Source organism: Parus major, chromosome 6 (assembly GCF_001522545.3).
Source record: "Parus major isolate Abel chromosome 6, Parus_major1.1, whole genome shotgun sequence".
Classification (NCBI taxonomy): Eukaryota; Metazoa; Chordata; class Aves; order Passeriformes; family Paridae; genus Parus; species Parus major.
This window is the reverse complement of record NC_031775.1, coordinates 28,920,850-28,938,178: the sequence shown is the minus strand read 5'-3', so window position 1 is coordinate 28,938,178 and position 17,329 is coordinate 28,920,850. Positions and strand designations below refer to the sequence as shown.

The window sequence follows — 17,329 nt, the reverse complement described above, 5'->3', positions numbered from 1 at the left end:
AGGACTCAGACTCTTCCTGCCACAAGATATTAATGCTCAGAAAGGGAAAGGTTACTTTGGATCCATTAATAGTTTGCACAAACCACCTCAGTAAACATGCCACGTGATTGGACAAGGAAGCAGCAGTGATCAAGTCTTCAGGAATAATTATATTTAGTCCAAGCTTCCCTGAGGCAAGAGAAAGAACTAGACGATCTCCTGAGGTCCCGACTCCCTGAAACCAGAGTCTCCATGGCTGGAAGATGAAAAAGACCACTATAGTGTGATGACTGTCTGCTCCCCTGGGAGTGTGGTAGGTCATCTACACCACTTTCCATCAATGCTACATTTAATTCTTCTAAGCTTTATGTTCTCATGGTTATTTTCAAAGTTTATGTTCATTCTCTTATGCAAGGGACATAAAGAGAAACAAGAAGGGCTTCTACAGGTACATCAGCCAGAAAAGGGGGGTTGGACTATGTTCCTTTCAACCCAAACTATTCTGATTCTATGCCTCAAGCAGCAAGGTAAAATTTTTGCCTCACATCACCATTTCAGATTAACAGCAGGACACACACAAATTCTCTGCCACTCCAGCAGACACTGCTCCTCACCTGGTGAGAGCTGAGATGCTATCTGAGGAGAGAAGGCAGTGGTGCCTGCTAGGGCACATGGGATGGTCTGTGAGAACCCATGGCTGCCCCAGATCCTCCCGTGTCAGCTTCACTGGGGGCTCTGCATCACCAATTAAGGGCAGAGAATGTCCCGGAGCATCTATCAAGAGTGATGTCAGCTAATTACCACCCCGAGGATTCAGGAATGACTTGGTGCACTGTGAGTTAATGACTTCCAGGCATGATACTTGGCAGTGTTATCATTATTATTTTGTGAGGAGACTTCATTGTCTCTTCATGCAAGCAACCAACCAGAGTGTTGTGGATGGGCTCTTTGCTTGCCTGCTGCACAAGACATTGGTGAAACTCTCCCTACCTATTTGTTGACCTTTCCTCTCCTTCGTTCTCCCTCTACCAGCAAACAGATAGGTCATTGTCTCCAAAGGAGACTTCACTCATTAGCAAACAACACCTAGAAAAAGTCCACATCTTTTTCCAAATTACAATTCAGCCTTCTAAAGATGGATGTCAACAAGACATTGATGAATTCAGACGCGGCTTTGAGATTTCTCAGGGGGATTGAGGATTTCCATTGTCAGACATGGCTATTGTGCTACGAAAATGACTCCCAGCTGAAGGAGTGAGAAAACATTTTGAAGAACAGCTCAACAGTATTAAGAAAAGCTGGATACCCTGGCACCCCGGGGGAAAAACTGCTAACAAAGTTAGTGAGATGGGCTGGGACAACATTTGAGTGTCACAACAATTTCATTGCATAATCTTTGTCCTGCTTACCCCCAGCTCTCACCAAAGACAATGGAAGCGTGGGGTTTGCAGTTCCTTGCAGGAGACAATCAGATTCTTGCATCATCAAGTCCTTTTAGTTTTTTTCTACAAGGTTATAAAAGACAGAAATGCATTCTTGACTGCAAACTAACATTCAAAGTCTCATGAGAATAGATACCGCTCCCTTGGCCATAAAACTTTGGAGAGGGCTCAGGATGACCGTGATGAATCTCATGGAGAAACAAGCCCAAATAAACAGAGTTTGAATGAATAGAGAATGCAGTCATCCCATCCACAGATGAGCTTGGTTGGCCCTTGTTTCTGCAGCCCCTCTGTGGCACCCTGTTACTGCTCAGACACAGCTCGTTAATGAAGCTGCCCCAGTGGGCCTTCCAGCCCCTTACCATTTTACAGATGGACTTGGCCTCCTCAGAGAACTTATGGGAGTACACCTCCTCTGTCTCCAGCACTCTTCTGTCCACTTCTTCCCTCTTCACCTTCTCTTTCCTTCCACGGAATGGTGATTGCCCAGCAATCATTTCATAAATGAGACAGCCTAACCCCCAGTAGTCAGGGCTGAGTGTGTATCTCTGGTTGTTCAACACCTCTGGAGCTGTGGAGGAGAGTGAGATGCCTTGTGGAAATGCTTGGTATTTACACAGGCAAAGCACTTAAATGCTTAGAAGTTTCATTTTGGTGACTGAATACACATGCACAGAGAATGGTGGGTAAAATACAAAAATACCTCCTGATTGCAGTTGAGGGCATTACAGGAAATGCAGCATGCTACATGCCATGGTGTTCTCTCTACATGCTACATGCCTTGTGCATGCTGTCTTCTGACTTCTCTATCAACTCAGTCCAATTGAAAAAATAAATCATGAAAGAAGTTGGATCTAAATATTAAGCAGAGACCTAATTTTAAGAGTTCCCTCAGATTTATCCATTTAGGGAAGAAATTAAATGCAAACACATATCCTGTAAACAGCCGTGACATTTCTTCAAAAGCAAATTCTGTCTCTTCGGTCAATTTATAGCTTTTCTTTTTCCCCATTGAAGAAACCCCCAATCCATTAATTTTGTGTTGCAACCACACACAATGCTTTTGGGCAGATAGTCACTGTCTGGCAGGCACCCTCACCTCCATGCATGGGTACAAACACACGTGCTCACAAGCACAGAGCCTTAGTGTGCACGCAAACTTACACTGAGATAACAAAATTTAGACATGACAACTGATTTGCTTGCTTTCATTAAAGTCTCCATATGGTGTAACAGTGGCTCACATCAGCTAGTTTCTATTCAGTCAAATAAGCATAAGCAATTTTTACTCCAAGAAATATGCCCACCCAGAGAATGCATGAAAATAATTACATTGAGTTTAGAAAACAGATTTAGTTAAATAAGGGAGTGTAGTTGGTTTGTTTGTTTTTTTTTTACCAATGTACAAATCTCTACTTGTCTTTTGTGCAGCCTCTCCTGCACATAGAGGAAAGCTCAAGATGACCCTGGTCAAGATGACCAGAGGTGTGGACTCACCCATTTTATCATAACCATACAAATACATTGTAACTCCTATATAAAAAAGCAACCAGAAAGAAACCTTTATTTTGGCACATAACCCTTCTAAGATAAATCTACACTAAAGTCACTAGAATCCCAGTTGCTGTCTACCCTCTCAATTTTCTTTGCTGATTTAGGGTTATAGACCAGCCTCATTGAGAGCTGTAGAGGTCCATCCTCTTCTGGTTTTCACTATTGGGATTTCTGTGGAAGTTGCTGCATGGAACTGGACCCAGATGAATGTGAATATTTTTTATTCTTTCTCTTAAGCTTACTTGGCAGAAATATCTCTAAAGCTCCAGATTTTTAAAAAGATGAGCTGTGGAAGACTTACCCATATACCCTACTGTTCCTACTCTTCCACGGATTGATTCACCTTCAGGGATTTTAACAGCTAGACCCAAATCAGATATTCTAATATGGCCTGGAAGGAAAAAAGAAACAAAACAACACAAAGCAGATATAAAAACCTGACCAAAATTAGTCCAAAACCCACAACTGTCATCATTGCTAAAATACTCCTGAAATTTACTGCTCGGCCATTTTAAGAAAAGCATGTTGTGAATCACTGAATTGGAACAGTTTCATTGATATGGAAAAGAGGAATTATTAAGGGCACTACAACACAGTGAAGTAAACTTTAACAGAAAGGCTGTGGACTGCAGTGGATTGTATTAGGTATTTTAAAACTAATGAAAAAAGGCAGAGAGAAGCATGCTGTGGGGAAGTATCTTGAACTGATCACAGAGGATGGATGGGCTGACACCGTTCTGTAAGTCTGTGATGGCTGAAGAGGCTACATCTGGTCTGCAAGTCAGCAGGAGATTTGATTATCGCTGCCTTCAGCAACGAACGGGTACCTGGGTTTGCATAAAACCAGACTTGGCTCAGCAGAGGATGAAAGTACTTTCAAAAATGGAGAGGGAAGCACAGATTTAGAAATTAGAACTCCCTTTGTGTTGCATCAGCCTTGCAACAAGGATGGAAAAACAACGAAAGGCAGAGAGCCCCAGCAACGCCGAGCTCTCGAGAACAGCCCCTGCTGAGGGCACGGCTGCTTCCTTCCATCTGTGCACCGAGCTCCAGCAGCTCACCCACCCCGAGACAGGAATATTAGTCTATGCTGAGCCTCTTAATCACTTCAGAGCATTATTTGTCTTTGTAAAATATATATCCTAAAACTAACTTAATCTACTTTACTGTGAAAGCATCTCTGTAAACCTCCAAGACTTACCATAATCATCCAGCAGGATATTTTCTGGCTTCAGATCTCTGGAAATGAAAGATAGAAGTTATGGGTACGAAGCTGGTTTTGATAACATAACCATACAACTGTGTGAGTGCATTTATTACTCATAATAAACCAGTTGAGTGTCAACTCAAACAGTGAGGAACTCCTGAAACCAATACAACCTTTTACAACTCACTTCACAGATAGACTGAAACCATATGTCTTTTCCTAAACTGGAGTTAGAATTTTTCACTAAGCCAAGCTTTTAGTTCCTAATCTACCCTATAATGGACTCATCCATCTAGTTCTGTGAACCCTGTAAATGAACCCCTATAGTCCTGTGTGTTGTTAAATCTCTGTAACATTTTCTGTTATAAAATCTAACATTAAAAAAAAAAAAAAAGAAATATTTTAGGTTTTAAAATATATTATTTACATGTGAAAATGGAAATAGCAATTTGTTGGGCTCAAATTTTCTATGTCCGGCATCTGACTCATGCCAAATATGTGAATGTGTGTCCATGCACTTGCACACATGTGCAATAATTTTGTTGAGTTTGGAAAATGCAGGACAGAGGGGAGAATGCTGTGCCCAGATTAAGATTCTTCTTACAAACATTTGTGAAACTCTAGTGCCTGTGTGGTTTGGAGCAATGCCATGAAAATTGGCAACAAAGTGGTCAGTCTGATGTCAAAGATATGCCTTTTACTGTTCCTGAAAAAAAGAAAAAAAAACCCAAAAAAAACCAAAAACAAAAACCCAAAAAAAGGGGCAAGGTAAAAACTTTTGAAGTAAACAATCTCAGTTTTCATATATTTAGCAGAGCCTTGGCAGATCATTCTTCTGAAAGTTTTGTCTGCACAAAACCTGCTCCACCAGTGGCTGCTTTGAGATGCTTCCCAGCCACGCTGTCCCCTCCTTGACCAAAGCTGTTTTCCAAACCTTTCCAAGCCCAGCACAACTCTGCAGCTGCTGCCATTCTTGGGCTGCTGTTGAGGGGAGCCAGGCAGGCTCCTTCCCATCCTGCTCGTGCAGAGTGGGAATGAAGGCAGCCTGGGAGATGGGACCAGAGGGGAGAGATGGGCATGCTGGGCAGGGAGTGTCCCAGAAGTGCCCCAGGACTGGACTGTGCTGGCTCAGGAGCCTGAATGAGGCACCAGCAGCTGGGTGAGGCAGGGAAAACAGCATTGCTTCAATTCACCACATCATGCCCTGCCTTTTAGCTAAAGACAGTGCTTAGCCTGGTGCAAATCCAAGCACTGCTTGGCCTCTTCTTTTTGTAAGGCCTCTTTGCATCTGTGAACCAGCTTGGTTCTGTTAACTTCCCAGCAAGAGGCATTTCTATGCACAGAGCAAAGACAGGGTGTGTACAAGAGAAACTCTTGCACCAGGGAACAGGGCAGAGCAGAGAGCCTGTGCAGGAGCCCACCCCACCTCTCAAGCTGTGCCACTCCAGTGTCATGAGTTTTCCTGTGTATGGAGAGGGGTATTTTATGGTTTTGACAATGCCAAGATTGGAATTTTAAAACTTGCCTTGTTTTTATTTATGATTTCAAGCAAGAACAGAGCCCTGTGAGTAATCTCTTCTTGCTTGCTTCAGATCTTCCTGACCTCCAAGATAAACCTCACTCAGTGCCCAGTGGTACCAAGACTGCTTTTCAAATAAACAATGTGGAAATATGTGAAGGGCAGCTGAATACTGAGGAGAAGCTGTGATTTTGTTTAACATACCACTGCCCACTGTGGTATTTCCCTGCCTATCAACAGAAGGTTTCCAGTGCAGGAGCAGCACGGTCAAGGGCATTGTCTATTTATTTTTGAAAATGTGTTCTAAATCCTGTAAGGATCATTTCTTGAAGAACTCAGCCTTCATCAGTTTCTCCATCTTCTGCTCAGCAGTTATTAGTCCCACTTAAAACTGTAACTGAGGCCCAACGATAAGAATCTTATGTGCAATTTGGGAAATGTTGTCTTTGAAAGAGAAAATGAGAGACTCCACAAGGACTCTGAAGCACCAGTTCAATTCTTATGGTCTTCTGTGATTCAGGGCAATTAGAGGAAGCTTTCCTCCCCTCCCAGACATCAGCTGTCATTTCTGTTTTCAGATTTCTGGGTCCTCAGGATCAAGACAGGCTTCCTTTGCATGGCCAGCACTTCCAAGGGTTCATGACTGAAATGTCCAGGAGGAATTAAACTCCCTGGTGGACACACTGGCATGTAAAGCTACATCCCAAAGGCTCAGCTTCCCATTTGTAATGTAGCCTTGCCCAAACATACTGAAACATAAACTGCTGGCACAGTGCCTGTGCTCCAAAGGCAATTGTTTGGCTGTGTAGGACAGCCTAAACAACTCAATTAATCACTGTGGACAAGGCTTTCCCATGCATGTATTTGTGCAATGCCTGGGACAATGTGAACAGGATGCTGACTGGAGCTTCCAGGCATGGCTATACTATAAATTAAAAAAACATACATACATAAAATATATTTATACAAAACAATAAATGTTATATACACACATAAATAAACACATAAAATATAAAACAAACCTGTAAATATGCAATATAAATAATGTAATATAAAAATTATATATATATAATTTGTGGAGAACCAGAAGCTTTTTACATTTGCTTTCCATGAACAACCAACCCGTTGACCTTTACTAAAATGATGCAGTTGAGAAATGTAACACAAGTGCCATGTTTGACAAGGGAATTCTGAATGAGATAAATCTGACTCTGAGCCTGGTTGTTCTCCCGGGTCACGTCTGCAGCGTGCGTCAGCAGCGGCCCAGGAGATGGGGATGCATTTTCCAATGCTGTGATTTACTCAGGAGCATTTTGTTTATAGAAAATGAAATTAAGTCTGAAGAATAAGTGTTTTGTGATGAATTATTCGCCTTGAGAAGGCAGCAGCATTTAGCTGCTATATTTTATTGACCTATATAGCACTTCTCACGGGTCTCACAACACACTGCGCTATTACAAATGAGGGGTCTCTGCAGATGCTCCTGAAATACTGCTAGAAAATATCACCTACAAGGATGTAGTATCATTCATCACCAAAATGAATATGCCATCTGAGGTGTAAAGTAGCAGCTCTTGGAAGAGTAGCATGAAAACTCCTGCTTAAGGAAGTAGGTGCCATTTCTCTCAGAGCCACGCACTATTTTAGGTGGCCAGATCTGATTTGTTCTATTAGAAAATGGCATTAGTATGGAATTTTACCAGCCACGTTATGAATGCACCAGTCATTTTTTTTCAATAAAACATGATTGTGAAACACTATACCAGCTCCTGAAATGTTTGAAATTGTGGTAGGAGGTTTTCTAAGGGAAAAGGAAGCCAGACACTTCACTGATGATTTGATTTTTCAATTGACATTAAACACTTAGTACCATTTTGTTCCTTGGGGAAAGAAAAAACTTCCTTCTTGGGTGAGCACCAACTAAATCAGCATGTTATCTGTCTGCCCTCTGTGTGCCAGCTAGCAAGATGCAAGTCAACCAAGTGTCAGTTTGTTAGAGATCTCCAAGGAACAACAATACTGCAATTTCTGTGCATACAAGCACATACATCATATGTATTACACACAGGCATATCAAATGATTTAAAGCGTGGCTTGGCTTTTAAAAATAGCATCTTATTGTCTATTAATCATTGTCCTTGGAAGTTCTTTCATCAATTTACAGGCCCTCTTCTGCTGTGAATGCCAGCAACGATGATTTCACAAGCGGGGATGATGAAGACAAACATTAACCGTTGTTTACAACTACAGTGGCTGTTGATTAAAAAAAATAAATCCTTGTGGAGTCACAAGAACTCTGTCTGCAATCTGCTTGCTAATCCAGCCTGCCCTGGAAAAGTGCTTGTGTAGAGCTGCAAGCCAAACTGGAAGCTGAGAACTCGGAATCTGCCGTCCTGGAAGCGGCAGCGGCGGCGCCGGGCAGCGCTGTGCCCGCTGGCTGCACCCACGGATGGTGGGATGCTGCCAGCAGGATGCCTCTGTTGTGTGGCTGGGAATGGGCCCCCTTCCATGGCTGGCATGCCAGGATCACCATGATCCCATCTAGCTAATCACACAGCAGTGGAAATCCATGCCCTCTCTCTCAGATACCCTCTTGGGATTGCACGCCCTCTGCAATAGAAGTTTTGCCACATGTGACGTGCTGGAGCCCCTCGTGCAACACAACCTAACAAATTAAAACAGAGGCTTAGATGGATGATCTCCATTTTATCCCAACTAGCAACTCGATTCCTTAATAAAATCCATTTAAAGGAACTTCCATCATTTTCTTATTTCGCACGCTGAGGTTGGGTTTGGGGAGCTTTGTGCTAGTTCTGGATGATTTAGACAGGATGTATTTAGGGAAGCAACTGCTTCCTTCCATGATTACTGTATCATGCTGTATTTATACAGGGCTCTGCGAAATTTCAGCCAAAGCACTCAGGCCTCTCAGCTGTACAGCACCACAATAAGAAGGGAAGAAGCAGACAATCCTTTCCTACCCAGAAAAGACATCCTAAGACTCTAGAAAGTGCTTACCTGTACACAGTATTTTCTCTGTGTAGGTCTTCCAAGCCACAAAGAATCTCTGCTGCATAAAACAAAGCTCTTTCCTCCTCGAAGCCTGGGTTTCCCATGTTGTAGATATGAAACTTCAGGTCACCTCCGTTCATGATGGTCAGAACTAAACACAGTGCGTCCTTTGTTTCATAGGCATAGGCTAAATTGACCTAGAAAAACATTTGCAGCACAGTTATGACAGTTCAGATGGCTGCTAAGAAGGATGTTCTAGCTTTTCATTAAAGATTTTCTCCAGAAATTGAAAAAAATACATTGACTGAATTTGGTATGGGCTTTCTTCCAATGGCAAGCACATGTCTTAAAAGTACAGAAAAATCAGATGTTAGGATTCTACAGATTACTTTGAAATCCAGCCTATTTATCACCAGAAACCCTCAAGGCTCAGATGGATTCAGAGGCTGGACAAACATACTAATTCCAGGCATATTTTCCCATGTACAAAAAATCTTAGTAATCAAAGGAATCTACATCTCCTGCCGCACCTTTTTGCATCTCAATAAGTTCCCTGGAAGGCCCAGATATCCCAGTCCTGGGGTGATTAAATGGACCATCATGGAGATGTGAAGGTCAGCATCATCCCTGAGAGGCTGTGGTGGGTGCCCGTGGAAAAATCAGACCAGCTAAAATCTACCCATCACTTTAAAATATCTGCCATCCTCTGGCAGAAGCAAGTAAACATGTAAACAAACACCTTGCATCTGTTGTATACAGTGTTTCCTTAAATAAGAACAAAGAACATGACAGATGCTGAGATAACACCTTTTTTTAATTTTTTAAATTTTTTTTAATCTAAGGCAAGTTTTAAAGGAGGCACAGGAGCTGGTGTGACTCAGGAGAGCCCTATATCAGACCAACCAGCTCCACCTTGCTGCTTAGATGTTTCTGCAAGCCAAGATTCAGGTTCATCTGATCTGTTTGGGTTGAATCTCCTTCAGTCTCCTCCAAGCACCTCTCTCCCAGACCCTGGGAATTCAGGTAATCATGCTGGGTAAGAACAGCTCATCCTGATGCAGATGTAGAACACATCGTGTTCATGGAGCAGAGACTAAAGTGAGACTCAGCAAAGGCACCTGGAGCAGGGCTAAGGTGCAAAGCAAAGAGATTCAGCTTCTGGCACCTTTCCGGGAGCAGGAGATGGAGGAGGCACTGGATTCACCCAGAACACTGCCCAGCAGGTGGGCAGGGAACCACAGAGCTCAATACTCACTACAAACTGACTATTGACTTTTTCTAAAATCTGCTTCTCGTTGAGTGCCATGGATTCGCCTTTCCTCTTCTTTATCCTCTTCTTCTCTAATCTCTTGCAGGCGTACATCTTCCCCGTGGCTCGCACTTGGCAGGCGCAGACCTGCGAATGGAGCAGAACAATTGCCGGGTAATCCGAAGCTGTGTCTGGGCTGCGCTTTACTCCTCACCATCTCCTCTGATTTAGTCCTTTTAAGGCCAGAGACAGCGAGCCAGGCCTAGGCGGGGGCAGCTGGGGGATTGACTACTGTTTCCAAACCTGCTGTGGAATATCGGTTTAATTATTTCACTTTCCTCCGCCTGCTTCCTCTCCCACCTCCTTTTGTCTGTGCAGATTGTAATCTCTCAGTCTGCACCTCCCCTGCCTCTGCTGCCACCTCCAGACACCAGGAAAATACAAATAAGGGTGGGACCCCAATTCCACTGTCAACGCAACAGCTGAACGCAAAATAACTCTCAAAAGTGTCCTTTTGAGATTACGGTGTCATGAGGGGTTAAGTAGAACTGTCAGCAATTAATGAAAATCAGCCTCTGTCACATCAGGCTCCTGCACCTGCAGTGTCTAAAAAGTAAAAAACACTCTTATAACAGAAAGTTTCAGAATTACTCACCTCCCCAAAGCCGCCTTTCCCCAGTACCCTGTACTGCCGAAACGTGTTTTTTGTTACTGGTTGCCTGGAAGAAAAGGAAATAAATAAATAAAACCCCCACCACACTATGTTTAATGCACTCTCTGTGATTTATTTATTTCAGAGCACACTTCTGAAAAGCAAAATAGATAAATATTATATAATCCCATTATTTCAAGGTAATCATATTATATAATATAATTATGTAATTACATTACTTCAATACTATGTATGGCTTGAACTTTTCAATTCCAACATATTAAGCTGTAATAAAATACAACACATTAGTGAGTCATCAGTATAATTTCTGTTAGCATCTTAGGACCAAGGAGGGTTCTGAATCTCCATTATACAGCTTTGGCCTTTGTTAAGCAAAGAGGAAGCCTGAGATCTTCCAGTAAGATATTAATTCCCATGACATATAGGATGGGCTAACACACTGCTTTGCTTGGCCAGCAAGATGAGAAAAAAGAGATGCAAAATTCAAACCAGCAGCAAATATTTCTGGTGTGTTAAACAAAACATGAAAGTTCTATGAATCAAAGGCAGAAACAATCCTGGGAGCTGGAGAGGTGTATTTATGTGACATTTGCAGGCTGGGAGAGCAGGAAAACAAGATCCAGGCCACTCCACTCCCTCTGGGCTATCTGCTTCCTAGGGGAGCATCGCAGGCAAGAAGGGAGCAAGAGCTAAATTAAGGTTAAATAAGTCTGTCCCTGGGGGCAGAGTGCTCCCTATCACTTGACGTGATCCCTACACAATCTCCCAGGCTTTCCACAAAATCTGCTCCACCAGAATGGCTCCAACTCTACATCCAACTTTTACTTTGCTACTGAAGGAGTTTTGTAACATGACAGAAGAATTATTCTGGGTTCAGTGAGATCCCATTTTGTATCCAACACCAAGGCTTTACAAGGATCCCAGCAGTGGGTATGGATATTCCTGCTATCCTTGTTCCCCTCTGGCAGGCAGCCAGCCGACAGAGGGAGCAGAGTAACGTGGCTGTTCCCACCACAGGGATGATGAGGTTGATGACAATGAAGAATAAATACTGAAGTGAATCCTTTCATTAATGCCCATTATTGTTTTTCAAAGTAGGGGAAGAATAGTATGCAGACAGTAAAAACTGGAAGAGGAAAAGCTGTTATTTTCATTATTCCATGAGGCTGCTGCAAATGCTTTTGGGGTTAAAAGCAACAATTAGTAGTGATAACTACATGTTCAGCAATGTCCCTGGAATAAATGGACTTTGTGACTGCTCCTTTGGAGCCAGCAGGCTGTCAGAAGGAGCTGTTGATCACTCCATGCTACTAACATCTCTTTGCTAATCCTAAAAGCAATTCTCCCAGCTTCTTTTAAATCAGGCATATCCAATAGCTTGTCACACTGGTTGGGGAGTGAAAAAAAAAATCCTCAAAGCATTGCAGAAAATTCCTTATTCCTAATGTGAAAATAGATAGGAAATAGCCTGGCTAGAGATGAATCACCCAATGCTTTTTTAATTTAAATGGAAGAGTAAATGCTGGGGTCAGTAAAGATGGCATGTGGAGCATGTCTTGGCATGAAATGGCTCTTCCCTCTGCCCACCCCTCTTGAGCAGCAGCTTTGTAGCTTTCCAGGGAGAGGAACTGGCACAGCCCCTTTGATCTGGAGGCGTCCTGCTGACACACAGCGCTCATGGATCCGGCCCTAACCCATCCGCCCTAATTAATTCCATTTGTGGAAAATGGGGCTTCTCCCAGCTCAAGGTCACTGTCACCCAGCAGTGACTGTCAGCTCCAGCACCCCCTGACAAGGGAAAGGCACAAGCCCCTTTCCTTGCAAATTAATACCCACTAAGGCTGCCTGGTTATTAAATGTGCTCAGGAATGTCCAGCCAATAAATAAAGTGAGAGAACCCATACTCCACATTTTTATTCTGTTTAGAGTGATTTAATAACAGTGACAACTGGTCCAGACAAAAAGTCACCACATTCAGAGGGTAGCTAAGCAGAAAGGCAGCTGAAGATGGTGAATGTACATTAATCATATCTAATATGTTTAATGTACCTAAGTCCATTTAATGGTTGAACACTTGAGCTGTAGAAGCAAACATTATCTCAACTGTCAGATTTTGAGCATATTCTGCAGACTTTGCATGGAAAGCAAAAATAAACCTTCTTTAAAATTTATTTATTTATTTATATTTTTAAAAGAAATAATCCTGTGACACTTACCTTTCCAACCACTTCCACTGGAGAAACCTGTCGAAGTACATGCTGTTTAGGTATTCTTGGAATGGTTCCCCACTGAGGTGGTCAAGGACAGATCTATCTCAGATGAAAAGGATATATAAGCATTTTATAATCCTGAACTTTGAGCAAAAGAGAAACAAAACAAGAGGAGAAAAATCCAGACTTCCTTTACGGTAGGATTATGATATTTCTACTTTATTTTGTACTTTATTTTGCTCGCTGTTTCAATATAGAAACAAAGTGATGTGCTTGTTGCATTTCATAACAGGAGGCCTCATACAAGCTGAATACTGGTTGTGCTTGCTGAAAATTACCAGGGCAACTCCCACTGACTTTAATGGACTTTTAGAGAGGTTGTTAGCCACCAGACAGTGAATGTCTTTGCTTCTGTTAGTAAACTGAAACAACATCCTCAGGAACTGAGCTCCTAAACTTTGAGGGATGTTTACATCTGGGTAGAAAATTTCTGGCTGAAGCCCATTTCTATCAAAGAGAGACCATCAGAGACATCATTTTGAGCAAAAAAGATGAGTTTCAATTCCTGCTATATGGAAGAATTAGTATGTGTGACTAAAGTCAAAGGGGATTTCCTAACAGCTATGTGCTTTGTAGAGTAAAACAGAGGGAAGGAAAGTGTGAACAGGGATGTGGATTTGCTTCTGGATCAAGAAAAAAATTTGGGGCTCATGCAGTGGATGCAGTCTTTTGCATAATGGAAGGAATAAAGGAATAAAAAGGTCAGCCTGCAAGTGTGAGGAGAAAGTCTGTCGCTTGTGACAGGCAGCAAACAGCCAGGGAGACAGGCATCCTGTCAGAAAGGCCAAAGGTTTGGAACTAAGAAAACATGAACTGAGCTGGGAGTTGTCTAAAATGAAGGTGGTTATGTTTTTTAGCATCTGCTGGTGCTAGTTCTTGCTTTGCTTACTGGGGCTCCTGCATCCACCTCTGCTGGCAGCATTGGCAGGACAGAAGTTGGGTTTGGGTGAAAAGGGCCCAAGGAAATGAGCATTTCTGTCTGGGTGTATACAGACACGTTTGTGTCCCTCTCTAAGGGAATACAGACACATTTCCAGATCTTGCTGGAAGGAAGAAATCCTCTCTGAATGACTGCTCTAGTCTGGGGATGGATAGTCTATGTCTTAGCCTGGGGCAGTTCTCTGAGCAAACAAGTCACCGTGAGTAATGTGTCTCCTCAGTTTAGTTCCTCCCTGATCATGAGCTAGTATTTTTGGTATTTCTCAGCTGTTACACTATTATTTTTCTTTGTGATTCTTGTACCATCAGTTTGGAGAAGGCAGTAACTGCACATGTACAGTATGCCCAAGTCAAATTGTTGCTGTCTTCATTAGCTTTGAGTGGACACAGATAATAACAGTTTCCCCTGATGGATTAAAGATTACAAAATAAAATTAAAAAATTAAGTCTTAATTTGCTTTAACAAATATCCAAACTCAGTATCAGAATTCTATGTGAATCTGGAGGAAGGCAGGAGCAGACAGTCAAAATATTAAAGGTAAATGCAGAAATGAAGTTACAGACATGTTTTTCTTGCAGATTGATTTTTATCTATGAAGATGTGAATGAAACTCATCTCATCCCTGCTCCTACAGGACAGCAGGCTTCATATTTGTATGTATGCCTCCCTTTTCTGGTCTGAATGTGAACCCTTCCAAAATTAACATCATTCAGTACCAGTAAATACCAACAGCAAGTCCTTAAAACTTCCTTTTGACCTCATTTTAGTCCGTGTGAAATGATCAGCATATTTATTAACAAGCTCCCAAACCTGGCTCATTCCTGAGTTTCAGCTGGGATGAAGGAAGGAGCCTGCATTAAGTGGTGTCCAATGCTCGCCCTTTCCATTCAGTTAATTAAAAGCTGCACGTATTTTAAAAGAACAATAGCTGCCTTTCAGCAGTTGTTTGCTTTTTAGTTCCCCTCTTTGGCAACAACAAAGTGCATTTTAGAGCTTTCAAACCGATTTGAGAGCTGGAAACAGGCACCAGGGGGGTTTGTGTGGAGCACAGCTCTGCCTTTGTCACTGGGACTGGCACCCACAAGCGGTGCGAGTTACAGAGCATCTCTACAGGACACCAGGCCAGTGCAAGGAAACCGCCTGTGCTATAAGAGAAGGCCAGAAATAACCCACAGCTCCTACCAACGCAAAGAATAACTGGAACCAGAAAAGGTCAATGAAATGAGTCAAAACAATGAATGACAGCAGAGCAAATTTTACAAATCCCCATTACATCACCCGGGGAAAACAAACCGCGCTCAGCCAGAAACCACACGGGCCCGCGTGCGACGATCCCTCCTTTTCATATTTTTATTGCTTTATGATCTACCAGTGTGGATGGGGCAGGGTTTGCAAATGCAGATTGCATACCTGGAGCTTTAGCACATAATGGCACAAATCGCTGCAGAAACTGATAAGCCTTTTCCCAGACAAAGGGTGAAATAATGCACGTTCGTTTGAACGCCACAGACAGACAGAAAGCATTAAAAAAGCCCCGTTCTCCTGGTGAAGACTTTCTGGAAAAGCCATGCGGAGCAAGTTTGCACATTCCTCTGTCTAAATGGACTGTATAGCCACTTAATTTTTATTCACTTTGAAACAGAGATGTTTTCTTTGGATACATTATCATTGTAGCTCTTTTCACACAGCATGAAATCCATGGCTGGTTTCCTTGGCTAGAACACTCTGTCAAATACCTGAAACAGTAAGTGCCTGTGTGTAGCGCATATAATGGCATGGAAATATTTATTATATTTTGTTCAGATGAAATGACTTCACCCCTTGTCAGCTCTGCCTTTAGGACTGTGAGCAAAGATAGCTGCCACGGGCTCAGCCTGAAATGTCTCTACCTGACACATTCCTCACAAGCTGCTGCAGCCCTGTGATCTTCGGGTGTCGTGTTATACTTACTTTGTACAGGGAGAGAACAGCTCTTTGCAGGGGCTGTTCTGGAGTTTCTCCTCTGTCTGTTGGATAAGCTCTTGACTGACTTCGGGAACATAGGCTGGAGACTGGGGAGAGAAGAGAGTGGCACATTAACTCTCTGACGAGGTGCAGTCTCCTCTCTTAACGTGTGAGAGGCACATTCATTATTTATGCCCCTGAGCTGCTTCCATTCAATTCCAGCGGTTGTGTAAAAGCAAAGGAGCTTTACGTCAAAGAGCAGTAAAATAGGATACCGTGGCAACTCGCTCCACATTCCACTCTATCCTCACATTGCTTTTCTGCCTTCTCCTGTACCTTCACCTCCTTGCCCAGCCTCATGAATATGCAGGACCCACTTCTTGCCAATTCTTTGAACTGCTCCCTTGCATCCCATGAAAAATGTGCTGGCCTGAACTGTGTACAGGCCATTCTATTAAACAAAAGAGAATTTGCCCAGTGTTTTCACTTCATGGGTGATTCATTGTGCTGTCTGAAAAATCCATCTTTTTTTCTTTTTTTTTTTCTTTTAACCAGCAAAGCAAAACAAGAGCAGAGCATCAGTACTTATTGATATAGATATACATCCATCTATATATAAAAAGATGTTCACAATGGTATCTGGACACCTTAGTTCATCCTTAGAAAGACAAAAATAACTCAGCAGCTTTCACATAATAACTTCAAAAAGGAACTTTGCCAACCAACCACATAAACTCTTTTCATCCTCTCCTCCCTTTGGAGAGAGTGAATATTCAACCCTGCAAGAAGCCCTTACCAAAGAGAGGTCTCTTGCAATTTGCCTTGATGGTTAACCAGTTTAGGACTTTTGGGACTAATTATCTACAAGAACAGTTTTTTAGGCAGTCCACATTCTTACACATTGACTGTGTACTGTAATTATATTACAAAGTGTATATTTGTGTCTGTGTGTGTGCGCACTTATTTATAGGCATTTCTCCCATGTACATGAAAGCCCCTTTATATAACCTATTGGATTTGGGTATTTTTAATAAACCATAGATGACAAAATAATAGATATGTATGATATATTATTTTATTTTTATTTTATGAAAATTATTTTTATTTTAATATATATATAAAAATATAAAAATATATATATATATATATATATATATCATATAATAGATGATAAAATCCTCTTTCCTTGCAGAAGCCTTAATGACCAGTAAAGTTCCCCTGTCCATGCCCACAACCACCAGATGTGCTGAGTGGGTGGGTCACAGAGCATCATCCCTCATTCCTGGCCAGATGTTCTCATTAACTCACCCCTAGTTAGAGATATCTTGGCAAGCACTGAAATGCATTGCAGGCAGAGTTCAAAAACACTGGGAATGAGGACAGAGGAAGGGGCAGAGGTGGAGCCACAGAAAATCTCCAGCATGTTGAAAGCTGAATTCAGTCTTTTATCTTTTCCTTCCCACTGCTGAAATGTGAGTATGATCCTGGTTGTGACAAGAAAAAGTAAGTTTGTTCCACTTGGATGTTTTTAAATAGGAAC

At 42.2% G+C, this 17,329-nt stretch overlaps 1 protein-coding gene across 2 annotated transcripts in view; it reads right to left on the bottom strand.

The window, feature by feature from the left end:
* Window positions 1-17,329, bottom strand: part of GRK5 (G protein-coupled receptor kinase 5) — a 154,189-nt gene that overhangs the window by 17,042 nt on the left and 119,818 nt on the right. The window contains exons 5-12 of one of the 2 annotated variants that reach the window (XM_015633438.3): window positions 15,796-15,896; window positions 12,852-12,944; window positions 10,618-10,681; window positions 9,969-10,109; window positions 8,720-8,910; window positions 4,177-4,214; window positions 3,277-3,366; window positions 1,784-1,992 (exon numbers count right to left, since the gene is read on the bottom strand). In XM_015633438.3, the coding sequence (XP_015488924.1) occupies window positions 1,784-1,992; window positions 3,277-3,366; window positions 4,177-4,214; window positions 8,720-8,910; window positions 9,969-10,109; window positions 10,618-10,681; window positions 12,852-12,944; window positions 15,796-15,896 (927 nt within the window). Of the gene's footprint in view, window positions 1-1,783; window positions 1,993-3,276; window positions 3,367-4,176; window positions 4,215-8,719; window positions 8,911-9,968; window positions 10,110-10,617; window positions 10,682-12,851; window positions 12,949-15,795; window positions 15,897-17,329 lie in introns of both variants that reach the window. The other variant, XM_015633439.2, reaches the window with a different exon arrangement.